Source organism: Rhodamnia argentea, chromosome 11 (assembly GCF_020921035.1).
Source record: "Rhodamnia argentea isolate NSW1041297 chromosome 11, ASM2092103v1, whole genome shotgun sequence".
NCBI classification, from domain to species: Eukaryota; Viridiplantae; Streptophyta; class Magnoliopsida; order Myrtales; family Myrtaceae; genus Rhodamnia; species Rhodamnia argentea.
In genome coordinates this window covers 21,047,592-21,075,343 of record NC_063160.1, presented here as the reverse complement: position 1 = coordinate 21,075,343, position 27,752 = coordinate 21,047,592, and the positions used below count along the sequence as shown (strand labels likewise).

Sequence of the window (27,752 nt, the reverse complement as noted above, 5' to 3'; positions counted from 1 at the left end):
TTTGGAGCTGTTGTGCATCTTGAGTATATTTATGATGACATGAATGTTCCCGAGTCAGCTATAATGTATTTAAGGTATACCTCCATTATATGGATCGATGTTGGACCGGCTGAATGGATTCCGCATTTATATGTTGCCTGGTATCAAAACATCGAGGGTGGGTTAATTGGACCAATTAGAGACTTTGATGGTTCTCCTGATTTTGATGGCAATGATGAGTCAACGGGTGAAGTTGTCGACCCATAGGAATAGTTTGCTATGCACGGGCAAACTTTAGTATTAATGGGGTGTAGTAAACGAAGATAGATGACCCGAACCCTCTTCCCAGGACTGTGTTCTTTTGTGTGTAGTATGATGTTGCTAGCTATGTTGTAATATAAAAATCATATCATGTACATTTGGTAAACTAGTGATACAAATAAATGATGCATATATACTATTGTATGTTGTGATTATGGTTCTATTACTTCTGCATGCTCATAATAATTAATTAGAAAAAAAAAAAAAGAACACGTGTCGCGTGCGACGTTCTAAGACGTCACAAGATTCACCTTACTTCGCCTTATTCTGGCAATAATGTCCAGCTTGGATCTTGAATTATATCGGATAGATGTAAAGACTGTTTTTCTCAATAAAGAATTAGAAGAAAATATTTACATGGAACAACCCATTGGGTTTGTTACTGAAGGCCAATAGCAAAAAATATGTCGACTTTTGATCTTAATATATGGCTTTAAGCGGTCTTTAAGATAATGGTATATATGCTTTCATAATACCATAGTGGCATATTATTTTGAGATGATTAACGAAAATAATTGCGTATATATCAAAAGATTCAAATGTCATTTTGTAATTTTATCATTATATGTTGATGATATACTAATTACCGGAAGCAATATGGAGTTTGTCAAAATAGTCAAAAGTTGGCTATCTTCTAATTTTGAAATGAAAGCTATGGTCGAAGCTACATACATTCTTGGAGTTAAGATTTCAAGAGATTGTTCGAAAAGATTGTTGTCTCTTTTGCAAGAGACATATATAAATAAAGTTCTTGAACTATTTCGTATGCAAGATTGTAAATCCATTGATATTTCTATTACAAAAGATAAAGGTTTAAGCGGCAGAATATGTCCTAGGACTTCGCAAGAGTAAGAATGAAAGAAAGGTGTTCATTATATGAGTGCCGTTGGAAGCTTAATGTACGCTATGATGTGTACAAGACATGATATTTGTTGTGCAATTGGAATGGTGAGTAGATACCAATCCAATTCAGGTCAAGCACATTAAGCCGTTGTCAAGAGAATCCCGAGGTATCCGAAAGCTATTGCTGATTATGTGCTAAATTATCAAGGAAGCGATCCGCATGTTGATGGTTAAACCGATTCTGATTGGGGAGGAGATTTAGATGAGAGAAAATCTACATCTGAAAATGTGTTCTTACTGAATAATAGCGACGTATCATGGAGCAAGAAGAAGCAGGAGTGTATAGCTTTGTCTACCATGGAAGCGGAGTTCATGGCTTTGTCAGCAACAACGCAGGAGGGTATCCGGCGTAAGAGATTTCTGGATTATTTAGGTGTTACTGGTGATGTTGCAAATCCAGTTTTGGTATACTGTGATAGCCAAGCAAGAATAGCTTGCACCAAAGATTCCAAGTTCTATTGTAAGACCAAATACATAGACATTAAATATAACTATGTGAAAGATGTAGTTGCACGAAATGATATGAGCATACAGTATATATGTACGCATAGAATGTTAGCCTATCCGATGACGAAATCGAATCTTAGAGATGTTTTCCATAATCATGTGAAATCTCTTGGATTGCGTAGAATGTAATATACTAAATATTGTAATTTCCCTGAATATTCACTATTGATGAAGTTTGAAATTATTGCCTATGAATTTTTGTAATATTTATGGATAATAAAGCTTAGTGCTTTGTGTTGAGAAGGTATGTCAGACAAATGAGAGATTAGCACAATTACACGGATAATCGCCTCTATTTACTGCGTGATGAATAGAGATGAGACGAAATCTAAGCTCATTATCTATGTGATAATTGAGAGCTTGAGCTTAAATATAGATGTCGCCTTAATAGAATGTTGAGATGATGATTTAAAATTTATTATGTCCAAAAGTGAAATAACCTACATATTTTACTTTATCTCTCTTTATTGCCGGATATAAGTTCCGATGGATACTTTTGAGCAGAGTAGTTACGTGAATTCAAGTTAGACATCGAGTGTATCTAAGTTATCATTTGTACGATATTAAATAGATAGACATACGCTATATGGGGAAGAAGAAAATACCGTAATACGTATTTCATATTACGTATGCATGAGCCGACTAGTGAGAGTATGAAAAGTTTAGATCTCAACTTTTTAAGCCATGTGAGACTCTCAATGATAAGAATTCCTCATTTGGTGCCCTCACGACTTTTCATTATTCTCAAAATTTCTATTTAGTGTTCACTATCTTAAAGTGTTGTCAATGATCATGAAATTGAGTCGATATAATGAAACACTTTTAGAAAAGCAAGCCGAACCGAGATTGAAAGGTCTAATGGGAGAGGAAGATCGATTTAGAGTTTTAATTATAGATTTATATTCACAGACCGGTCAATTATGATTATTTAGTGTGATCATAACTGTGAATATAACGTATCATACATAAATGAGATGGAAAGAGAGATATGTATGTGACCGATCGATCTAGGATACAGCATACGGAAATCTATTTTTGATTATGTCCAATTTTGATCCGTCATATACTTCCAACGGATGTATGACAACAAGCTCTCGGTGTATGCTGGTCGCACGAATTATTTGTCGCTATAAACTTTGCAAAGAAGATAGAGTTGTGTTTGGCTCTCCGTGGGTGAATGAGAGTTGATGGCCCTATGTGAGCAAGTGAGAATTGTTGGAGTATGGGTCTTACGGTATGCTGCCCATGTGGACAACCACACCCAACCTACTATAGATAACTACTAAGGCGCTTATTAGTAGTTACATTTTGAACGTGGGAAAGTCACGTCTTTTAGTAGACATAACTTCTCCCTCTCTTCTCCCTTGCGGTTAGTCGTATTCTACATAACAAGAAAAATAAAAATAAATAAGAAACGGACGACGCTCTCTCCCCTCTTTGTTGAATCGCATTCAAAGCGAATGGAACTCTCAAGACTGCAAAATCGACATTTAATCAGTGGCAATTACGGTATGTTCTCATGATGTATTCGTTCCTTGATCGGTGATGCATGTTGTGTTTTGGGTAAGTTTCCGCATGTCCGATGTTTAGAACAGATGATCTAGTATCTATCATGTCATGCCCCATTCCCGGGCACGTAACAACCCTACAAAATCGCCTTAGGTTATAAAAGGACGACGTCCCGACACGTCATCGACCCATTCATTTTATCTTTGTGTTAAACGCATGCGGAACATGCAACTCCCGGACAACGGTTCAATCAACGTAAATAGATAAGCAAGACATCACATCTCAACACCAGCTAACTAGTAAAAGACTACCATTTTCAATAATAGAGATTCATTAATCCCGGGAAGTATGTTTATATGCACAAGCTCCACTTTAGGACTACTTCCTATAACCCTAAAAAATACCAGGTCGGGATTAACGCTACTTCCAAAATTACTCCAATAAGATCTACGTCCACTTCCAGTTCTCCACGCCTAAGGGCCTGGAAAAAAAATGGTTAACAGCAACGGGTGATATATAAAATATCCACGAGTCAACGCGTAAGTCCGACTAGAGCGCCGATTCATTCAAGGCGGCCTATACATGCAAATAACTATCGATAATAGATCAGTAGCGTGCAACTCACATCACGCTCTAACTATCACATGACCAGGCACAAATACAATAGTGTGCTATTAACACCAATACACTTACCCCAACCTTAGTCCACACACTGCACAGCACTTAGCATGACAAACAAATCACATGCAAATCGAGGTAAACAATCAGAACACTCATTACAATTCGCATACGCAATGTATCACACGCGTTTTGATTGATAATGACTCACCCACGAGACACTCCCGAGTGAGGTTTCATCCACGAGACACCCCCGAGTGACGTTTTATTCCCGGGATACTCTCGAGTGACGTTTTATCTCCGGAACACTCCCGAGTGACATTTTATTCTCGAGACACCCTCCAAGAACGTTTTATTCCCGAGACACCCTCGGGCTATTGATTTGATTCCTAGGACATCCCCGGGTCACTATCCTCGTTCCTAGGACCCCCAGTGCGACTTAACCATCATGTGACCACGCAAGCACGCTAGCCAATCAATCCAATTTATATCTTCGCATTTAGCCCAATGCACACGCGGTTGTGCTCAAAGTTAGGCTTAAGGCCATTTTCATGCTCAAAACTCGGTCCACACATGGTTACATGAATACATTTTATCCACTAGACTTTGCATCTTAGACAGGGTGACTATTCATCCGAATTATAAAATTCTCAGTCATCAAGGCACCCAACAACCATCAGACAATTACTCAATAATCACCTAACAATAATTAATTAATTAATAATTATCTTAATCACGGTTAATTAGCCCGACTGAAATTAATTAATCCGATTACACTTTATTAAGCCCATCTTAAATAATCGGTTCAACAATCTATAGTCCACTCGACTTGAGTTAATTAACCTGCTTGCGATCGGTTAAACACGGTTTGTCGGTTAAACACGGTCTACCATCAACTAGCCACAGACCATATTATCTAATCGGGGTCCACTTAAACTAACCGTGGTCATTTAGCCTAACCAGGGTTACTAACCTAACTCGACCACAATTAACTAATGAATCCGTAATTAACGTTAATTAAATTAGTCCTAAGCGCAATTAAAGACCTAATTAGAGATTATGGGTTAACTCACAAACTAACGACATTTGTCGACGACCACGACAACACATCGGCGCAGGCGGCTTACGGCGACTATAAGGGTCGGTTCGGGTCCACGGTGGCCGATGGGTTCGGATCTCACGAGCTCGGGTTGCGGGGTTTGAGGGTTTAGGGTCTTGGCGGCACAAGTTAGAGGGAAGTCGCAAGGGCCCGAGGCGATTGGGGGGAAAGGTTCCACGGCAAGCAGTAGCAATTCCCCGGTCCGACTTGGGTAGATTAGTTGGTCGTTGGGGGCTATGACGGAGAGCGGCAAGGCCGGGGGATGACGGGAGCTCGACTGGGGGCAAATGGACAGAACGACGGCAGGACGAGCTCGAAATCGGCCGAATGATGGCGATGGAGGCGGGTGGTGGTATCTGGTCGCACGGGTGTGGAGAGGGGGGTTGTCGTCATTCAATAGGGGGAGAAGAGAGAGAGAGAGAGAGAGAGAGAGAGAGAGAGAAGAAAATAAAGAAAAGAAAAAGGAAGAGAAAGAGGGGGATTGACGTGATGGGAGGCAATTGATGTGACTTGGCTAGGGGGACCTATATGGTCAAATCAATTTTGAAATTTTTGTCTTGTAGTACAAAATATCCGAGGGCATTTTGATCACTTTGCAAATTGGGACTGTTTGGTCATTGGGCTCAACCGACAGAGGGCAAATTGAGATTTCCACATCTTGGGTTCGGTCCGGGCTAAGTTCGAGCGCGAAGGGTCCTAGTACTATGACTCAGCGATTGACCATTCTAACTTAACTTTCACCGATTGATGTCTCAAAACAATGCATTGCGCGGAACAAGCGATCGAACGATAAAATAGACAGAACAAGAAAATAAATTGGACACCGGATGTACATGGTTCGGTCGTAGAGACCTACGTCCACGGGGAGAGCAGCAACGAATTCCACTATAGAACGAGCGATACACGGAGATTACAGACCAAACTCGAGTAATTCAAACACTCTCGGTGTTTCCCAAGCCCCAATTACATCCAAGAACATGCACAGTGTTTAGCCCCAAATTCCTAACGAAATAATCTCTTAATCTCGCAAAGGAATTAAAACAAATCTAACCTCAAGATTTAATCGGCTTCGACACTTGAATACTTGATGTAATTTCACGAAATAAACCCCACGAACAAGCACTCGATAAACGGTGCTTCAAGGACTCTGCATCAACTTCAAGACACCAAGCACTCACACGAAATCGGTGATTCAAGGCCTTCGTGCTTCTTTCTTTAAGGAACGCAAAAACCACAATATATATTATTAAACCCACCACCAGAAGGAGTCCAAGATGGGTCAACGAAAAGGTTCCTGTTTGACCGGTCCAAGAAGAAAAGCTTATCTTAGATTTTTCCTCTTTTGTTGTTATCTTGACAACCTTTAGTTGTTGACCTTATCTTTTTTTTGCTTTCTCACGATCAAACTCATATTCCAAGATGCGGTAGATATCTTTAGACTTCAAACAAACTTCATCCAATCTTCCCAAAAGATATCAAACGCATGCATATTGTGTTTTGCTCGATTTCAATTGTCCATAAAATATTTGATTTGGAATATTCACAATTTCACTTCGGGCTCAAACTCGAGACATATTTTAACAATCTCCACCTTGGCTCGATGTTTGAGCCAAGTCACAATCGCTTCGTTAAAATCCGAACTTCGCCGCTACTACTCTCCCATAGCCCCATTGGGCTCAACCGCCACAGATATCATCCAAGTCCAAGTTACGCTTTAACTTTGCCATAACCGTGAACCTCATCAGAATACCAACTTCACATGCACTTTTAACTGCTCTACAAGGACATTCCGACACAAGCTCCTTAATCGCAGATAAAGCAAAACCACCATTGCATCCATATCTGTCGGTAGATCGAACACGTACCTTATCAATATCAGCGGCGATAAAGAATCGTTGGCTCTACAGGCTCCACCTCGCTACAAGCACCATCCGTGTCGATTACCACGCTAGTATCCGCTTCCTCGGGAGTTTCTGGTTGCAACTCCACCTCAAGCCGAACACCGTTCAGATTCGTATTTAAACCGCCACAAACACTCCTACCCCGAAGTACGGGAGACTCGTCAAAGGTAACTTTTCTACTGCGAACAGGTGAATTTATATTTGAGCACCACAACCGATAGCCCTGTTCACCTCGTGCATAGTCATGGAATATGCACATTACCCTCACATCGAGCTTACCATCACTTACTCGATAATAACACGGGCAATCAAGCATTCTAAAAATAGAATAATCAGCAACATTACTCGACCACACTTCTTCGGGAGTCCGAAATCCGATCGTAGTCGATGGAGATCCGTTCACCGGGTAGCTCACCATACTAAGCGTATCCGCTAGAACTCTTCTAGCCATACCAGCACTAGAGATCATTTTACGGGTCATCTCTAGTAATATTCTGCTCATCAATTCCGCAAACCGTTGTGGTCTACTAGCACTAGTGCGATGTTTCACTATGCCCTTCGTCATGCAGAATTTATTTACCAGCTTCGAGCAGAACTCCATGCTACCGTCGGTTCGCCCATGCTTGATCAACTTACCAGTCTCCGTTTCAATCAAAGCTCTCGATCGCGTATTCCCGACAACAAGATCAAACTTGTGCTTCCGCACGATCACCCAAGGCTTCCTCGAGTAATCGCTATACCCTCGAACGGATACCGACGTCTCCGAGCGAAACCCCATCAATGTCTCACCTTGAAGTTCATACAGGCTTCCATGCTTGATTCCTTTCATTATCACCAAGGCACCTCGAGCAACCTTCGAAACTCCACCTTGTGAAGAATACCTGCATCCAGCTGAATCTAGGGCACCCAAGGAAATTAAGTTCTTTTTCAATTCTGGAACATATCTTACTCTAGTCAATGTCCTCACAATACCATCATGCATTCCGATTTTAACATCACCAACACCCATAACATCGCATTCGGCGTTGTTCCCTAACTGCATTTTACTACTATCCGTGCACCGATAAGTAGCAAACTAGTTCCCGTTTGGTGTAGCATGAAAAGAACAACCAGAATCCATAATCCATCCGTCAAATGACGAATTCTCAGTGACGAACAAGACCATATCGACACCATCGGAATCATCGCCTACAATTGCAACATCATCTGTAGATTCAACTCTAATTCCATTACCCGTTTCGTTTTTCAGCTTTAAGCAATTCCTTCTAAGATGCCCTCTCTTGCCACAATTCCAATAGACAAGACCACCGGTCCTAGGATGATCGCGTCTATTCGAGTTTATACTACTTCTACTACCACGAGTATCAGTCCTTCCTCTATTTTCACCTACTAAAGCAGTAGATACATATTCGTCAGATTCTCTTCTACGGATGTCCTCACTTAAAATCAAATCTCGAATACCATCAAACGTCAAACTTGTTGACCCGGAGGAATTACTAACAACAATAAGAGTAGTATTCCGGCTATCGTGCAATGAGGATAATAGAATCAAAGCACATACCTCATCTTCAAAGTCAATATTGACTGAACTCAATTGACTAACGATCACATTGAATTCATTGATATGATTAGTAACTAACGCACCTTCACTCATCTTCAAATTAAATAGATGCCGCATCAAATAGACCTTGTTGATCGCAGAGGGCTTCTCATACATATCCGACAGGGCTTTCATCAAATCCGCAGTAGTCTTCTCTTTGACGATATTAAACGCAACGTCACGAGCCAACGTCGCTCGAATAACACCCAACGCTCGTCTATCCAGCAATTCCCAATCGCCTTGCTTCATCGTCTCCGGTTTCTCCCCGGACAGGGGCAAATGCAGCTTCATCCGATATAGATAGTCTTCAATCTGCATCTTCCGAAAACCAAAGTCCTTCCCCTCAAATTTGTTGATTTTCACTTTTACTTCTTCTGTCGCCATCGATTCGCTTAACTCGTCAAACCCGGCTCTGATACCAATTGTTGCGCGAAACAAGCGATCGAACGATAAAATAGACAGAACAAGAAAATAAATTGGACACCGTATATACGTGGTTCGGTCGTAGAGACCTACGTCCACGGGGAGAGCAGCAACGAATTCCACTATAGAACGAGCGATACACGGAGATTACGGACCAAACTCGAGTAATTCAAACACTCTCGGTGTTTCCCAAGCCCCAATTACATCCAAGAACACGCACGGTGTTTAGCCCCAAATTCCTAACGAAATAATCTCTTAATCTCGCAAAGAAATTAAAACAAATCTAACCTCAAGATTTAATCGGCTTCGACACTTGAATACTTGATGTAATTTCACGAAATAAACCCCACGAACAAGCACTCGATAAACGGTGCTTCAAGGACTCTGCATCAACTTCAGCACACCAAGCACTCACACGAAATCGATGCTTCAAGGCCTTCGTGCTTCTTTCTTTAAGGAACGTAAAACCCACAATATATATTATTAAACCCACCACCAGAAGGAGTCCAAGATGGGTCAACGAAAAGGTTCCTGTTTGACCGGTCCAAGAAGAAAAGCTTATCTTAGACTTTTCCTCTTTTGTTGTTATCTTGACAGCATTTAGTTGTTGACCTTATCTTTTTTTTGCTTTCTCATGATCAAACTCCTATTCCAAGATGCAGTAGATATCTTTAGACTTCAAACAAACTTCATCCAATCTTCCCAAAAGATATCAAACGCATGCATATTGTGTTTTGCTCGATTTCAATTGTCCATAAAATATTTGATTCGGAATATTCACAATTTCACTTCGGGCTCAAACTCAAGACATATTTTAACACAATCCAATTATTATCTCTTAAATCCTTGAAAATCTAATTTTATTCTCCACACTAAAATTCATGATTTTTCTTATAGACATCGAAATTTCGGGATGTCACACATCGGATTCAAACTAGGTCTTGACATCAAGGGAGACAATAGTCGTGATTCTATGGATGACTTGGAAAGTCCGAAACTCCCACATCTTTTAAGCTCGCCCACTTAGCCTAACCGCAAGTGTTGACGCCACTCTCGCGTTAATAAAAAATTTTGCAAGATGGAACCCGCATTTGAAGAAAGAGAGGGATGTATCGACGACCTCACCCGAATTGTGGGTACAACCACCTGAGGGCTCCCTCAAGCTCAATACCAACCGCTCGTGGTTCAAAAGAGCTTCGAAAGCTTCAATTGCTAGTATTGTGTGAGACTCGAACGGGATGATGTGGACGGCTTCGTGAAAGAAGTACGAGCTCCCTCGGCGATTGTAGCGGAAGCCTTGGCCGTGAAAGAGAGTCTTTTGTTCATGCATAGAAAGAATCGGCGGCACGTGAGAGATTTTGGTGTATACTTGCTACAATAATCTAAGCAACACATGAAGGTTGATTTGCACTATACAGTATCAATCTAGCGATTGTAAATCTGTTGTGTAATGCTTGATGGGTCGAGAAGAAAGCCCTTGGGCTATTAGGGACATTATGGAAGACAATTGGACATTGCTAGTCCAAGGCGACAAGGTGCAAGTTGTCCATTGTCCCCTAGATACTAATCAAGCTACCGAGTGGATCACTAAGGCCCATCGAAATAAAATCCTCCAGACCAAATGGTTGTCTTTACTCCCTCAACCCCTTTGAGATTTTTTGTGTTTAGAAACTTACTTGTCTAAGTTCAGTAGAGCTTGCTTTATGAATGAAAATCGAACTGAATCGAACGTGGTTTTTTTATTTATTTTAAATCTCACAAAAGAAAACCCAGTCGAATCACCAAGCCCATTGGGCTTTTGCCCAAAATCGGAAAAAAAAGAAAAAGGAAAAGGAAAAAGCAAAAGCAAAGAAAGAAAGCAATCTCAATGATCGCTCATGATCGGATAGAGCACGATCCTGCCAATCCGAAGTTGCTGGGCAATTTCTCTTCCACGAGCTTCTTCTGCGGCTCAGAGAGGGAACGAAAAGTGAAACTCCCCAGAGAGAGAGAGAGAGAGAGAGAGAGAATTTTCACCGATCCCTCAAGCGACGAAGAAGAACGAGAAGGACCTTCTATCACCAGATCCAGCGAACGACGTCGGAGAAGGAAGAACCGAGGATGTCATCTACGTTCAGCGGCGATGAAACTGCGCCGTTCTTCGGCTTCCTCGGCGCAGCGGCTGCGCTCGTCTTCTCCTGTAAGATTCTTATTCCCCCCCAAAATTTCATTTCTTCCCTTTTGATTATGTTTCAATTTTGATCTCCAATTCACCATCTTCACTGAGATCCGAATCATAACGCGGTTGCAAGATCGGTGATCGCTTGTTTCATCCCTGCCTGTTTATCTTGTGTCCTGTGCTTACCAACGACCGAGAAAACTGATGAATGACGCCTCTGGAAAGAATCAAATTGTCGTGTTATGTGTCTGAGATTGTTCGACCTACTCGTTCGGGTGCTTAGCATTTTGTGTTACCAGAATGGTAGATAATGATTATTTATTGAGCTCTATGTTTCTGATTGACTAATTGATACGAACTTAATTTCTTTTTGGTTGCATTTAGAAAATCAGATACAACGATCAATTTAGTAGTACCTTGTGCCCGGGTGTCTGAAAATTGCCTTTGGGTCTGGCACCAAGTTGCGCACCTAGGCTTGGAAGCCGTAGCTTGCTACAGTTCTTTGGCACAAAGAATAGTACTTGCCGAGTAATCGAACTTGCCTTTATATGTACACTAGAGATGATTATGATTGCCATTCTTTGGTTGTTCACGTGTGTTAATGATTTGGGTCTGTCTTCGATATTGCTGAGCAGGCATGGGAGCTGCATATGGGACAGCCAAGAGCGGGGTGGGTGTAGCTTCTATGGGTGTGATGAGGCCCGAGCTGGTTATGAAGTCCATTGTGCCAGTGGTTATGGCAGGAGTGTTGGGAATATACGGGTTGATTATCGCCGTCATCATTAGTACTGGGATTAATCCCAAGGCCAAATCTTATTACCTCTTTGATGGGTATGCACATCTTTCGTCTGGCCTTGCTTGTGGTCTTGCTGGGCTATCAGCTGGGATGGCAATTGGAATTGTCGGTGATGCAGGCGTCAGGTATGCAAAACCTGTTTCTCCTACATTTTTTCACATTGAGAACTTTTGCAATATATGCCTGTACGATTGTTTCAAAGAAATCACCGCATAAAACGTACACCAAAAAAATAGCGAACCTTATATCGACTCTTTTCTTTTTAACCCTTTTAAAAAGGTATAATTCCAGATGAAGGTTATTTAATCTAGGGTCTGATTATTTAATTGGCGCATAAACAATATTTATCCCTCAATGAGCATGTTTTGTGCGTGGCTTCCTTATCCTTTGACATCAATTTCTGACTCTTGTGTTCGATGATCTGGCATGTTCTATGCATTTCTCAAGCTCCTCTTGCATTTGAGTGAAAGAAAGTGCCTACTGCCTATAATGGTGGAACCTCTTTGTGAGGCACGGTATCAAATGAAGTCAAATGAGTATCCTTTTGTATGTTGAAGTCAGGAGAGACTCAAATTGTGTGTCCACACGACTGTGGAAACATTATTGTAATTCCTCAGCATACTCACTAGTTGGACTGGAATGGAATTTTAGTGACAATGCTTCGCATGGATTTGTCAAAAATATTTATAGAGGCGGGAATATAAAAAGCAGATGACGAAGACTGACTCCTTTGTTGAGTTGCTTTGCAGTCTGATTTGTTAACTAGTATAATAATGTTAGTTGCCTGGAGCAGCACACGGAAATGGCATTTCAATACATTTTAACTGCACTGGAAACGTCATTTAATAGCAGCATTTATGCAATTCTGTGCATTACCTACAGCACAAGAAGTCTATGAGACATGACCAGTGATGTAATGGGGAACATAATTTTGGTTTCCAGTAGACTTCTTAATTATACTGAATGTATTGTTGGAGCATGGGATATGATCTGTTGCCAATTAGCTCATCCTTCTTTACATCTTGCCCTTTGGTTTGTATGTTTTGAAAGAAAAAGATATGAAAAATACATGTGTAATGTTAAAAACTCCCTTCTTATTTTAAAAAAACCCATGACCGCAATCTTCTTGTTATGCAGAGCTAATGCGCAGCAGCCAAAGCTATTTGTTGGGATGATCCTAATCCTGATTTTCGCTGAAGCACTGGCTCTCTACGGCCTTATTGTTGGCATCATCTTGTCTTCTAGGGCAGGCCAGTCCAGAGCTGAGTGAAGAGGACCAAGCAATGCATTACCGAACAGATCAACTTGTTCCGCAGGGGGCTCTTTGTGGAAAGGTTACGTAGTCTCAGTTTAGCATTAGTTGGACAGCCGTCGCAAGAATCTGATTTCCTTAGTCTTTCCGAGATGAGAAAAGAGCGTCTCTCTGCGCGAGAAAGGCTTGTGAAGCTCTTCTTCCCCCTCCCCCCACCCTCCTTTAATTTGTGTGTTATATACATTGTAAACCGTGATTCTGTAACTAATATTCTTGAGATTTCATGTGCATCTCATCCGTTTTGCATGCATGTTACATGGCTTGCAATGCAATTCTCTTGAAGAGTGGATTTTCGGTTTCGTTCAGGAGCTGATCTTTGTTCCTTTAATCCGATATGCCCTTTTTCTTGCTCATCGGCAGGAATGTCAGGTAAGTCGGTCTTGATATCTGGACGGACATATGCTCTACCTAAACGAGCTATGGAACCAGGTTGTAGTTCTTATGGCCAAAGCCTGAAACAAGCCAAACCAGTAATTGCTCTCTCTCTCTCTCTCTCTCTCTCTCTCTCTCTCTCTCTTCCGCGGTCGGCGTTAAAAGCCAACTGGTCGGTCATCACTCATCGGATGATTGACATATGATGGTGTTCACCAATAGGATGATTGACATATGAAAGAATTCGATTCCATCACTAGCTTCGTGGTAACTCTGCTAAATTATTTTTCTAAACAGGCGATGGACGTAAAAATTTTAAAAAAATAATCCTTTAATTTCATTTCGTGAAAATGTCGAGTATCAGGATCAGCATTTATATAGTGAAAAATTGTAAAAAGTCAAACTATTTTTTTGTTATCAGGAAAAAGTCAAGTATGACTGATGAAAATCTTAATTCCCGCAAAACATTTTCATGAATGGTTTATAGCAAGCGAAATAGCAACCAACGGGGCCCACTGGACTCCGGGTTCGAGATCGAGCCCATTGAACTCCCTTGTCGAGGCCCAATCACCGATCTACACCTTCGATCCACCTCCTCACTACTGTACAACACCGCAGCTTCGAAAGGCGCGGTGTGTGTGAAGCATCGGGTCCGCGCGTGCGTCAAGAATGGCGATGATGCAGTTGTTCGGTGCCGTCGCGAGACGAGCTACGAAGATGGCGAATCGACCGTCTCTGGCTTCTCCAATCTCTTCGCTGTCGTCGTCTTCGCTTCCTTCTCCATCGTCGACCGTAGCTCCTCCGCCGTTCCCGGTCCTGTGCGGGAGGGGCGACAAGAGGACGAAGAAAGGGAAGAGGTTCAAAGGATCGTACGGGAACGCGAGGCCGAAGAAGGAGAAGAAGATCGAGCGCATCAAGGACAAGGTTGAGGTCCCCAGGTCCACTCCTTGGCCGCTTCCTTTCAAGCTCATTTGAAATGAATTTTCACTCTCTTGCTCTTTTTTGAGTTTCGTTCGCGTACTTGTAGTTGTACTTCTGATTTACTGATTGGCAATGGATGGAAGCTGTTTGTGCAAATTGTCGGGGGATCTTCAGTTGGGATTCGCTTTATATTTCGATTTTGAGATTGGAGAAGTTTTGATTGTCTCTGACTCTGAGGTCGATTATTCTGCTGAGTTGAAGGTGTGCAATTGCATGGTGATACTTAGGAACTTTTGGATAAGAACGAGAGTTATTAGCATTTCGAATCACAGTGTTTTTGTTATTGGTAGTCCTCCTGGGCGTGTGATGAGACTGTTGATGACTGGAAAAATTGGAGAATAAGCCCATCTTTGGTGCAACTTTTAGTCCGAATAAGCAGTTGAAGTATGTACATAAGCGAGGAAAAGCAACTAAGATTAGTTCTTCACGCAGCAAATATGCTTTTACAATTAGCGGGTAGTGGTAAAGTCTGCGGTTGTAATAAGCTTTGGATCCGAGCTGTTAAGAAATTATGGAACCTGACATGCCAAGGTATGAGATAACTTGTCTGCAAGAAATTGAAATGTGAGGTTGCGGTATATCAATTTTTATATTTTAAAATGACAAGTTGCGTAAAGCTAATCCATCAGCGACCACCAGCCTCATTGGGAGGGATGGAGATCATGGCCATCCTAAAAATTTCAGCATTAAAATGGTAGATTATCGTGCTTACAAAACTTGGGGCTTACTCCTATGGCACATCGATCGTCATTAGTGCTTCTGCTGATAAGAGTGGGTTGTAATGCAATCAGATTGTGGAAAGGATATATTTGGCATCGCTGCTGTGATTGTCATGGATGACTCTACAATTTCTATATTGGAACTTGCCTGACAAATCCAGGGTTAGCTCCACAAGTAGGTCAAGTCCAATAATGAAATAAACCGGACCGAAGAAAACGGTGGCCACTCCAATTAAGATTGTTGAAGTATAGCACGCGCCCTTTGTTTCTAGGTTCAGTTGCAAACTTGTATCCTGTGTGAATGGCCCATATGTGGATGACCATTGTGACTGATTATGGAGATTCTGGCAGCAAGTTTATAGGGTGCCTTCCTCTCCTCCTCTGCTCCATAACATGTCCCTTGAGATTTTGCGGGAATACTAAACAAACAGATTAATGGGTGACATTGACAGGAGGATATGGATGCTGGAATTCAGGTAAATGCGAAGTAATTGGTTACAAGATCTGCATGTTGTCTCTTTAGTGAAATGGAACTGGATTTATATACCCTAGCTTATCAAAGCTGTTTTGCTCTCTTCTTATGACTGAGCTGAAGGGTGTAAAAATCTAAGTGCTTGTGTCTATGGTGGGAGCCATGTAACGTACTTTCACATGTGCTTGTCCTATTCAAGTCATATGTAGTGCATGCATGTGCAATCTTACACAGGTTCTTATAAACAAGAATGCTGGGAAAGAATCCAATGTGTGAACCAGAGCAAGAAGTTTTGGAGAAAAGATAAATTGTATTTTTTCTGTCGATAGTCTATTGTTGTGTAGGTTTTATCAGTCTCTAGATTCTGATAATACTAGCATTTGAATCATGTAAAAGTGATGGATGATAGAGATGGTTTCACATTTTTGGATATTCAATCTCTTACTGTGGAAATGTAACTCACTGCATAATAGGTGTCTTGCTAAACCTTTTTAGCAAAGGTGAAACTTATTCTACTACTATTTTTCAGGCTTACGGCAATACATAATCGCGGTAGCTTGTTTGCAACTATTAGTCTGTCAAAGGATGGATGAGTGCGAGACTCAAGCTATTTGGGCTTTGAGATTTTGAGTGCCTGCCGTGATTGATTTTATGGCAGCAATATACCATCAGGAGTGGGCAAAAAGAGGATCGGTGCTGTTAATACTTTATTTTCTATACCCTTCCATGAGAACTCGATAGAATCTTTTGGACAGTCATCAGAAAAGGTTTTTTTTTTTCCATTTGCTTGAACAAAGATTGAAATTAGGATAGCCATGAGAACAATCACCACCCTAATGTAGGAAGCCCAAGCACTATATTCAGCCGCTCTGGGCACCGTTTCCCTTAGTGTCTTGAAGAGAATTTGAGAAAATTAGTTCAAATTGTATAGGAAGCACGAAAGAACTCTGCTGAGGGCAGAACGGGCAGGTGGAAGAGAGCTTACATACAAAAAGACCAAGAGGATACAGTTAAATACTCAATTCAGCTGTCTTGCAGATTCGAAAGCAGCTCCAACTCAGGGGTCCAAGCAAACTCCAGATCTGCTTAAGAATGTCCTTTTAACGTCTCTTTCCGTGTTCCTTCCAATTGGAGGAAGTCTCTTCCTGCGGACTTTGGCAGTGATCTTCGATGCTCCAACGGAATTTTGGTGTGAGATTCATGATGAGGGAAGGCCAGGCAGGTTGCATCTGGACTTTTTTTTTCTCTTTTCCTTTTTTTGGGTCACGAGCAATGCTTTAATATGAATTCTGCTACCTACTATTGTACTACTGACACGAGCGAACTTATTTCACGTTTCACGTTCCTTCATTGTTATTTCACAGCTGAGAGATCATCAACTCCTAGGCCTGACCCTGGCATCCTCCATCTATTTACGTGGGTCATCCTTGGATTAAACCCTTTCTTCGTTTCAAGTAATCAAAGCTCGTCATTGGTATGAAACTACAAATGGGGTTCTATTGATATTCCATTAGGTAGGGAATGCGGATATGCATGACTAAGTTGCTTTATGGGTTTATCTCTTCGTCCAATACCGAGGAGAAAAAGTTGTTTGAAGAGGTACTAGACTCTGGCAAGAAGCAAGATAGAAAACCAAAAGCTTGATAGGATTATAGAATCATAACAATAGCTTGTAAACTTCAAATGTTTTTACACAAACAAAATGGGTCTGGAGGCTGCGTGGAGAAAGCGAGAGAGAGGGAGCTTGAAATAAAAAATGTAAGATACCAGATGTGGCATGACTCTCGTGTGACTACTTAACCTAAATAAGAAATGGCACTCCTCTGCCTCCAGCCGTGGGATCTCCTTCCCATGCTGGGAGAACTAAAGCTAAGCCCCAGCATCCCTCTAAGAGCCTTTCCTTGATCTTCGAACCGGACAAGCTTCGCGACCACAGAAGCGCTCTCCATAACACGATCTATGTCTTCCGTGTCGCTCCACAAGCGACTGGCCAGTTGAAGCCGCCTCCTCTTTGACTCCAGACTGATACCCCACTTCTGGAAGAGTCTCTCCCTATCTGCTTCCGAGAGTCTCCTGCGCATCAGCTTGCTCAGCTTCTCCCTCTCCCGATGAAGAGCCTTCAAACTGACCCATCGAATAAATGTCATTAGAATTCTGCCCCTAATGGCTAAGGCATGATATGTACAGAGGGTAAGGGATTAAGCAATGAATTCTTTTTCTCGGCCAAAGGAAAAAGATACAGGAAAATGCAACAACTGAAAGCCTTACAAGTCCGACCAAAAAAAAAAAAAAGCCTTACAACAACCGAATTGCTCCAAGGAAACCAGACCCTCTAAAGTATAACTCAAAAGGCACACAGCATGGAAGAGAGAGAGAGAGAGAGAGAGAGAGAGAGAGAGAGAGAGGAACCTTGAAGCAGGTGTAAGAACTCGTCCATCTGCCACTGCCTGGCCTCCGCTAGAAAATGTTTCCTTCAGAAAAGTCAGTCTTCGGAGCTCCACTTCCATGTAGATGGAATCCGCTGGATCGCCTCTAAACAGCAGAAAAAAGTATGTTCTGTGAACCAATGGAACGTTGCAAATTTGCCAGAGCCCCAGTATTGATCTTTGCTTTCTCTCAAATTCCGGTGGCCAATCTAATGGATTTGTCAACGCCTCTGAAGCTACTTCTTTCACATTACTTTCACAATCGTTAGATCTCGACTCCGCCCCCTGAATATATTTCTAACTCATGTCAGCAGATGTTTATGAACTAATACATTTTTTTTTCCCTGAAATGAACTAGTGCATTTTACAGATGTCCTCAATGACATTCTCAGCATATATAATATTTAAGCAAAACTTTAAACAAAATCAGGGCAGAAAGACAGGAAGGAAACTACATCTAAATTTCAACGAAGCCATGACAACTTTTAAAAGAGGCAGAACAAGCCAAATGCTGATGGATATATTAGAAGCAAAAAAAAAACACAATGATATTTTACCCTCATATGCACAATAAAAGCAAATGACTGCGTTTACCTGCTCATCTGCTAGTTGCTTCTCATAGGCACTGGCCATTTCCTTCAGCCCAGAAACGAAAGTATGAACACTAGTGAGATCTTCATCTGCAGCTGCACTGACACTCTGAGCAACAGAACCACTTTCCAAAGAAGATTGAGAATTATTTCTTGACAGCCTTGCAATGCCATTGTCGTAATTTAACGGAAGAAACTTCCTTTGAAATGCTTCAGGTCTTCCAGGAAAGATCCTCTCAGACTCATTAGGTGGTGTTGCGTTGATGTCTGCCTCCTCAAAGTTGGGAGAGGAGGAACCAGTTACAAGATTTGCTCTACAGCTCAAGCTCCTACTTAGCTTGAGATTTGTAGAACTCGAGTTATCAGCTGCTGGGACTCGTGGGGATGTATCACCATGAGGACTGATAAAAGGTTCAATTGTCCTCTGCACATCATGGAGGCTCTCTTCAAGGGCCCCATATCTGGAGTGATTCTGGATGTGACTCCGTTCTCCATTTTCATTGAATGTGGTTGATAATGAAGTCTGACTAGTTCCATCATGATCTTCTACTTGTCTCAGAGCTGATACTGCACTTTCACCAAGAGGACTGGAAAGGGCTTTAATATCGTTCTCCCTGCTCAATACTTCCATGTCAACACACTGAACATCTTTGCAGTAATCATCATATCCTTGACCAACTGATGGTGGTGAATATGTATATTCTGCTTCAGAATGTTCTTCAGTGTTCTCCCATATCGAATTGCTTAATTGTTCAGAGTTATTTCCGTTCATCTTGTTGTGATAGATGGTTCTGTTCGTTTTTCTAACACTCGAATCCAGAGAGTGAGAATAGGTGATGCCTTCTGACAATGAACAATCATCTTCCCATGTATCATCTGTTTTCCCATTAGATTGATGTCCATTTCCAATCTTTGTGGATAGAAGATAGTGAGAGTTAGAAACAGTAAATACCAGGGTGCCACTCAACTTAAAATTCCAAGACAAAAAAGTCAACGTGTACCAGTTTTTTAGGATCTTGATAATTTTCAACAAACTTCAGCAACTCTTCAGTCCGAGATTGTGCTACATCCCTTTGCTTTTTCAAGTCCCTAATCTCCTTATCCATCTGTAAAAGATTAACAGCCACAATCAACATCTCCATAACCACAAGTGATAAATAGGTGGACCACCTGTCCTAAAGGCTAAGTTTTCTGGATGAAGCCATCATTAAGAGGGTTTGCATTCTCAGTGATACTCATCCACAATAATATCCAGCATACAAATAATAAATCCATCTACCAAATCAAAATGTACTTGGCCACAGAAACGCTTCCATGTAATCTACTTCTCATTAGGACATTGAATGGTTCCTACTTAGTTATAGATGTCATGATCAAGGCACTGATATTGCCCAGGCTGAGCCATTCCAAATTGTTGCAGCTAAATACATTTTGGCACTCTAAAATGGGAATTGAATAAAGCTTACCTGCTAATTAACTTGGTCAAGAGTTACGATGTTGGTTGAAAACAAAATTTTCTTTAATTAGGGATTTGCAATTCAAAAAGTTCACAAAGTAAATTACCTTCTCAATTTGAAGATCTTTCTTCTTCAGTAGAGCTATGTAGTCGCAATTTGATGAAACAGGACCAGGAGCTCTCAATTCATTCTCCAATCTAGCCAACTCTTTCTGCAGATGTTTGACCAGGGCCTTATCAGACATGACCACATTAACTTGTGCTTTGGTAGTCACTTCCTTTGCACAACATGCAAACAGTAGAGTGTTTCTGGTCTGCTCGACATGACTACGAGCAGGGCTCAAAGTGCAGATAATGGCAGTCCTCGCATTTCCACCCAAGGCAGGTTGCAGTATGCGTGTCAGCTTTGAATCTCTGTAATTGATATGTCCATGTCTCCCTTTACTGCATTAATCAGTGGCATCAATCGTCAACTACGTCAAAAGTCACCATGCTAATCACATTCCTAATCCTGATCTCTAAGTAGAGCTCATTTTATACGCAGATTGGGAATAACAAGGAGCAAAAGAAAAGAGTACAGGACATGTTATAAAATCTCTAAACTCCCACATAAGTAGAATAAACTACGTTTTTTTTTTTACTGTCATGTGGTGAAACACTATTATTTTAATTGTCGATGCCCAATATGTTAATGACGTTGTGGAGAATCCTTGATTAATCTGAGCTCGGTTTTGAAGATTAGAAATTTTCAGAAGATATTGAGGCAAATTACCATCACAGAAACATCACTTGAGACCATATTCTTCATATAATAGCAATCTACAGGAGCGGTAACTGTTATATCTTTTTTAACCGGAAAAAGGGTAGAGCTATAATTCAGATATTCAAAAAAATAGTCTGTCGTTTCTTCCCTTGATGAATGGTCTTTGAACTTTGAAACAACCAATGACCACAATAAATATACAGTTTCACCTCAATTTGTGTGCTATACGTTAACTTAAGGCAGATATGCCATGACTACGTAAAAACTGAGCTTATCCATGCGTACGTTATCCAGTGAACAGCTAGAAAATTATTCAATCACTAGCAAGAAGGGACTTCAAAAAATGGGCAACCAAGGTTACGAAGGCACTTTTCCCTGAAAAGATAACTTTTGCTGACCTTAGCTTGCGAATGACGGTTCCCAGGGTCAGTAAACTGCGATTTATGTGGCAACCTTCCTTCAATCTAGCTCCAGCTGATAATGCTTGAGACGCACGCTCACTACCAGCCAAATCTACGAAGTTCTACAATTTCATGCAAGAACAACTTACTGAACTGGACAAGAAGGAAGAATTTAAGATACAAGCAACTGCAGAAAACTAGATTAACAGACAATACCACACTGGCAGAAAGGGTCGTGGAGTTGTCCTTGCCTAAAAACTCACGAGCAGAACTTTCAACTGTCTGTGGGAATCAGCATCCAAAGGATAACTTACTTAAGTGAACAGATGTGTTGCATGTAAATAATTGCACAGACAAAGGATGAGAAAAGAGGACGGACCAATTTGAGAATTTGATGAGATCTGGAGCTTCTCTCATTTAATAATGTTTCCCCAATTTGTCTCTGAGCTGTGAAAATAAAATGCTGAACTTAACACAAAAGATTGATAATGTAATGGCAGACCGCTGTTAGATGATTTACCTTCACAAATGGATACGAGCTCGTTAAAATGGTTCCAGTCCCGCAGAGTTTCCTCTGTTACTTTTTCCACAACAGTCCCTCTCTGATCAAACCGAAAGTCATATTACCATCTCTCAAGCATTGGACAGATAATACAGGAGACGAAAATGAGATGTACCTCCGGGTCATCCAGCAGCCGCAGAGAGGTGTTATCAGGGCTGAGGAGGTCTCTGACGACTTCATTATAGATTTCAATGGCAGAGAACTTCAAAACAAATGCTCTTTCTTCATGCTTTCCTCATAACAAGTAGCTCCATGTCATTGAGGTTTGCAGAAGAAAAGTAACAGTGACAGAACAAACTGTTGGATGTGGAGATATAACTTCAATGAATAGTTTTCCTTACTTTGCATATATAATCAAATATATCAGCTACAGTGAGCTCTGTTATTCCATTCATGGTGTACGTCTTTCCACTACTTGTTTGCCCATAAGCAAATATACTGGCTGCAGAGAGAGAGAGAGAGAGAGAGAGAGAGAGTATTAGACTAACTAGTTTCTCTTCAGATGAAGAAACTGGAAGCATACATCACACATATTGAGAAAGGTGAAAAAAAGGGGGGATTTCCATACGTACAGTTAATGCCACTGACAACTGAGAGAGCAATTCCCCTTGATCCTTCTTCATAAACCTCCCTCGTAGAACAGTCACCACGATATACCCTGTCTATCACACAAAAGCATATGCAGGAGAAAGATTAGGTCATTTAAACTGGTCTCAGAAATCTAGCCTTACCAAGACATAAATATGTCTTAGAACGTAGAGAGCAAAGTCAAAATAGCTAAGTTTATTGCATTGCTCAAAGACAATGAACTCCACATCTGAAGGCCCACTGCTGTACAAAACAAGTAAATGCCTGTCTAGACATCGCCTTCAATACAAGTTAAACTAAAAAAACAATGGGATTGATTCAGAATTTAAGTAAGATTCCAGAACTTTTTTAAGTAGACTGGTTGTTAGCAGTGATGAACAGTATCCATTTCTGTACATTCAATGTACTCTACGGATAGAGGTATACATAGAGTTGACATGTGTTTTTATTACTATGAAATTCATAAATGAAGTACTGATACAAGTTCTACCCTTCTGAATCAGATGTAATTCTTGGAAAAATTGTTAGAGACTCAAATGGATAAAGTACATTCCATAGTCTGTTTTAGGGATTGGCGCCACCAATCAAAGAAACTACGCAGTCATCCAAGATTAGACATTTTCGAGCTCTGGAAAAATTAGGAGATTCTCTAGAAGAAAGACGAGGTTCTGCTTCTGGCGGCAACAGAAGTTGAAATATGACACATACATAAAAAGTAACAAAATGAGCCCATTTCTATGGAAAAAAAAGGCAGATTTTTCAACGTTTCCTCACCAAATGTGTAGGCAGAAGGAAAAGTAGACCCTTCCCTAAGGGTGTTCCTGTACAAGATCGTGGTGTCATTGATGCATTCCCAGTCTGCTACTTCATTGGCCGCGGCCTCTTTTTCACTCAAAGGCCTCAACCTCACCAAAACAAGAATTTTCTCCTCGCAAGCACCCAGTCCTTGCATCTTTTCCCACTTCAGCAGCTCCTCCCCACTAATTGCTCCCATTTCTCACACTCCTATTCCCTATGCTCCTTCTTTTCAATCCTACCATCAATGAGAACAGAATGTCTATAATATCAAGGTCCTCCAAGAGTAAAACATACTGCAAGCACAAGTCAGTTTTGCTTTCCCGAAGGTTTGGACAGTTTAGACGTTAACAGCAAAGTGGTTGCACTAACCAATAGTTTAAAAATAAGAAGGAAGAACAACCAGCCCTGGCATATGGGGAAGAAGCTCGTCATGGTGTTTACCCAACTAACACAGAAAAGGATAACAACGAATGGAAAAAGATAACTACAGTTTTAGCAGCAACAAGATGCCGATTATGTAGCCCTCCAACCACCCACAGAAAGCTCAGAAAAAGAAAGAAAAAATACGTCATGGTTAGTTAAGGTTAGCCCCTCTTGCTTAACTTTTAATCCTGTTGCTTTCTTTCATCGTCATCCGAAGAGAACATCAACTATCAATTTTGTTCTTTTCCTTTTCAAGTCCTGCAACGACGATATGTTGGAATAGGTAACTTTCCTTTGTGGCAACCTCATCATGCTTGCACATGAAGTAAGCATTCCACATGTTCTCAATCGCACAGCGAGTTCTGAACTCCGTCAAGACATGGTCCTGGTCATACCATCCCGCTCTCTCTCGCACGCACACACGCATGCACACGTATTGACGAATGAATCCATCAGGCTCAGTTCATTCTTATTGAGATAACTCCTTCCCAGAACACATACCTCCAAAAACGCCTGTCGTCCGAACACGGCTACTGACATCCGATGAAGCTCCTCGGCTAACTCCGCATCCCTCCGTCGTTTCGGTGCTTCTTACTAGCTACGTGTCACGCGCTCGGTCCTCTTAACGCTTTCAATCGCTGCCTCTCCGATCCATTCTCCTTCGAACTCTCGCTTCGAATCTCGAGCAGAGCTACACGAAAACCAAAACGCAGAACAAATTAAATACTGAATGGCACCTAAATCGCCAGAGCCTCCCTGGCATTTTCACCGTTCGCCATTAATAATCGAATCAACCGCAACGGTAAGCAATAACATCGACGAAATCGCATTATCTCCACAATAAATCCACGATTAAGCGCAATTTTCACATTGGAAAACCGCAAAAATCCAGCTCGGCATTCTCCGGAACTAAACACCTAAGAGCCGAAAACTTCCCCGACAACATTGAACCCAAACGTTGCTTGAAAGACAAGAATGAGCACGCAAAACAACAAGCACCAGCTTTACGCGTGGAGGAGTCGCTCAAAAAAGAGCATGCGGACTGAAAGAAACTGCATCTAATGTTACAGTCCCAAAAGACAAAAAGCAGAAGAAGCAGAAGAAGAAGAAGAAGATGAGGATGAGGAGGAGGAACCCGCAAAACTTCTCGATGCAACAGTGAGAGATCAGCGAGAACTCGCGGGCCACGATCTCTGAGCTTGGAAACCACCACCGAAATCTAAGAACAGTGGAAGGAAAAAGAAAAGAAAAAATAGGCGAGAGAGAGAGGGAGAAAGGCTCTCGGAGGAGAGAAAGAGAGGCGAGCGACCGACGGAGCTCCGAATCGGGTGTGGCGTCAACGTCGTTGAACTTTCTCTACACTTGTTAAGTCCCACAATGTGTGTGTGTGACGTGCAGTTGAAATGACTACATTGTCCTCGACTTCCTCGACTTCAGGCGCTTTTTGCGTCGTAGCGGGTTTAGATAAAGAATGAGAGGGAGAGCAACGAAACGAGCGCGTGCCGGGAAGTGGGGTTTGCTTCGGCCTCGCGCCACGGTGGATTTTTCTGATAGTTAAGTGATGGCAGGCGATAAAAATATCACCGCCGTTGGATCTGAGACAGGTACAGCCTTTGGTCCCTTTTTGCCCGTTGGGATGGACCATTCTTTCAGTTACGCCAGCCGCTTGATTTTTCTATTTTTTCTCTCGTCAAGAATTCCAGAAATCCTTTTTTTTTTTTTTTTGGTTTTGTTAAAATATGATATCGAGATTGTAAACTGCCCGAGTCAACCCCCCCCCCCTCCTCCTTCTCCCCCTCCCATTTTTTTTTTTTTGAGATATGCTAATTAAAAATCCCAAATTTTATCACAAATATGCAATTAAGTCCTAAAACTTACAAACAAATATGCAATCGAGTATTAAAACTTATCAAATTAGTGCAATCGAGTCATTCCTTTAATTCCGTCCAATTTTACTAACAAAAAATACTGACATATCTTTTTTTAATATTTTCTCTCTCTTACGTGGCGATGATATGGCTAAAATGACGTCGTTTTGGTCCAAATCTAATTTTTAATATAATTTTTATCCAAATTAATTTAAAAAATTAGGAAAAAAACAACAATAGAACCAGAATAAGCGAGGATCGCAAAGCCCTTGCCGCCGCCGCCCCATCAATGGTGGGAGGGCCGATGGGGATTGGTTGACGCCCCTTGCGCGACCACGGCGAGGGTGGCCGATGGTGAAAATATTGAAAAAAATCATGTCGGCATTATCCGTTAGCTAAATTGAGCGAAATTAATAGAAAGACTCGATTGCACTAATTTGACAAGTTTCAAGACTTGATTGGACTTTTTGCAAGGCTCACGACTCAATTCCACTTTCGTGACAAATTTTATGATTTTTAATCAACATATCTCTTTTTTCTTTTGGACAAAAAACATTAAAGAAAACAAAAACTGCACGGGCCTCTTGGAAGAAGTCGAAAATAATGTACAATGGCGGGAGATCTTTATATTTCCCAGTTGTGATGTCTTAAAGTGCGTGGAAGAATACTATGACAAGTACATCTCAACGTATTTTTCTATTTAATGAGTATTTGGATCGACTTTTTTTTTTTTAATGATTGAGAATCCGCACGGCCGCATCAGCTTACTCCTGCGTCCCGCAACTATACCTCGAAAGGGACTAGCCCAGCAACCTACTGCCATGGCCCCCACCTAAATCACGAAATCGAGTTAGGAGTTTCGAACCCGGAACCCGACAAAGGGAAAGCTCGCCCTCACCAACTCAACCATGCATGGGTGGGTGTATTTGGATCGACTTTCAACTATACTAAAAAAAAAAAAACTTAACTAATTGGCAATTTTTTTAAATTTATTTTTTGAAATTTTGCTCATTCTACTAACCTTCCTAGCTTGTTTCGGTTGCGACCAATATATGCCTTGTTTAGTGTTAAGATAGAAATGTACCAACTCTATCGGCATTTCCAACTCGTTAAGCTAGCACGAGGTCAATGTTGATCAATGGTATTTTCAACATCAAAAGGAAATGTACCTTTCGGCCGTTCAGCTCGAATAAAGATATTCCTATCATTTAGCTGATCAGTCAAATCAAAATCCAAATTTTGAAAGAGTACCGATTTCAATTTGGTTTGATTGTTGGGCCTCTAACCAATTTTGACAAATTAGGTGAAGTTATTCACTAGTCTTTGAAATTACTTGTGTGAAGTGCACATCAATCTAAAGTCAAACCTAGCGACCACAACTGGCCGCTGCTATTCCTCATAGTGAATATTAAAGCTAATGAATTTACCTAGACGCGGCCGGTTCGGTGGAACCGCCGGTTCCGGTTCAGGAACCGGCGGTTCCGGTTCCACGAAAAGGTGGAACCGGAACCGGCCGTGAAAAATGGCGGTTCCGGTTCCGAACCGGAACCGGCGGTTCCGGGCCGGTTCCCGGGCCGGTTCCGGTTCAGCCGGAACCGGCGGTTCCGGTTCGGAACCGCCGGTTCATTCCAATTCATTTTTAATAATAATTTTTAAAATAATAAATAATAAAATAAATATAATAAATTATAAATTATAAAATACAATTAAATTGTACATTGTAATAAAATATGGGAAAAAAAAAAAAGAAGGAATGGGCTTGAACTTAATGAATTATCATTAAGCGACCTACATATCTTCTTGGGGATAGAAGAATCAAAGCCCATGTAGTTCTTTTTACCTTTGAGAACCCCAACTTACCTCATCGTCAATCGTCGCTACCCGTTGTGGTACCCGTGGCGGTGGTATCTCCAACATCATCGCTAAAAAATTCGTGTTCACGATCTAACTCTTGGTGTCGATATTTCGCCCTCGTCCAATCGCCGACACAAGCTTGAGCTTCCACGAGTCCGGGCTTAATCTTGAACGGCGAGAGTCCAAAATTAATCCTCCAGAACTAAATGCTTGTTCAACCGCAACCGTTGAAGAAGGGGTTGCTAATATTTGACGAGCGATGAGGGCGAGAACTGGATACTCGATTTGGTGACTCTTCCACCACTTCGGGATTTCGAAATCTGTACTATGTTACGCATCACGAAACTCAAATT

General features: G+C 41.3%; 3 protein-coding genes across 5 annotated transcripts; 2 read left to right on the top strand and 1 right to left on the bottom strand.

Moving 5' to 3' along the window:
- Positions 1-10,750: 10,750 nt before the first annotated feature.
- On the top strand, positions 10,751-13,364 carry LOC115735670 (V-type proton ATPase 16 kDa proteolipid subunit). Its single transcript, XM_030667047.2, has 3 exons — positions 10,751-11,039; positions 11,654-11,939; positions 12,952-13,364. The coding sequence occupies exons 1-3, from the start codon at positions 10,961-10,963 to the stop codon at positions 13,082-13,084; spliced, it is 498 nt and encodes a 165-aa protein (XP_030522907.1). The 5' UTR covers positions 10,751-10,960; the 3' UTR covers positions 13,085-13,364.
- A 755-nt stretch (positions 13,365-14,119) lies between these two features.
- LOC115735671 (30S ribosomal protein S31, mitochondrial) lies at positions 14,120-14,649 on the top strand. Its single transcript, XM_030667048.2, has one exon. It carries the CDS (start codon positions 14,168-14,170, stop codon positions 14,471-14,473), a length of 306 nt encoding a protein of 101 aa, XP_030522908.1. The 5' UTR covers positions 14,120-14,167; the 3' UTR covers positions 14,474-14,649.
- A 2,646-nt stretch (positions 14,650-17,295) lies between these two features.
- LOC115735662 (kinesin-like protein KIN-7E) lies at positions 17,296-24,964 on the bottom strand. Of its 3 annotated transcripts, none has more exons than XM_030667029.2 (15): positions 24,813-24,964; positions 24,179-24,368; positions 23,231-23,489; positions 22,441-22,530; positions 22,210-22,310; positions 21,984-22,097; positions 21,827-21,908; positions 21,686-21,753; positions 21,523-21,588; positions 21,304-21,428; positions 20,250-20,586; positions 19,688-19,792; positions 18,691-19,596; positions 18,080-18,381; positions 17,296-17,794 (listed from the first exon to the last, which is right to left on the bottom strand). In XM_030667029.2, the coding sequence occupies exons 3-15, from the start codon at positions 23,448-23,450 to the stop codon at positions 17,467-17,469; spliced, it is 2,844 nt and encodes a 947-aa protein (XP_030522889.1). In that variant the 5' UTR covers positions 23,451-23,489; positions 24,179-24,368; positions 24,813-24,964; the 3' UTR covers positions 17,296-17,466. The 3 variants fall into 3 exon arrangements, with proteins under 3 accessions (XP_030522889.1, XP_048128159.1, XP_030522892.1); XM_048272202.1 differs by lacking the exon at positions 24,813-24,964 and adding an exon at positions 24,492-24,780; XM_030667032.2 differs by lacking the exons at positions 24,179-24,368; positions 24,813-24,964 and having other exon boundaries at positions 22,441-22,526; positions 23,231-23,368.
- Positions 24,965-27,752: the final 2,788 nt, after the last annotated feature.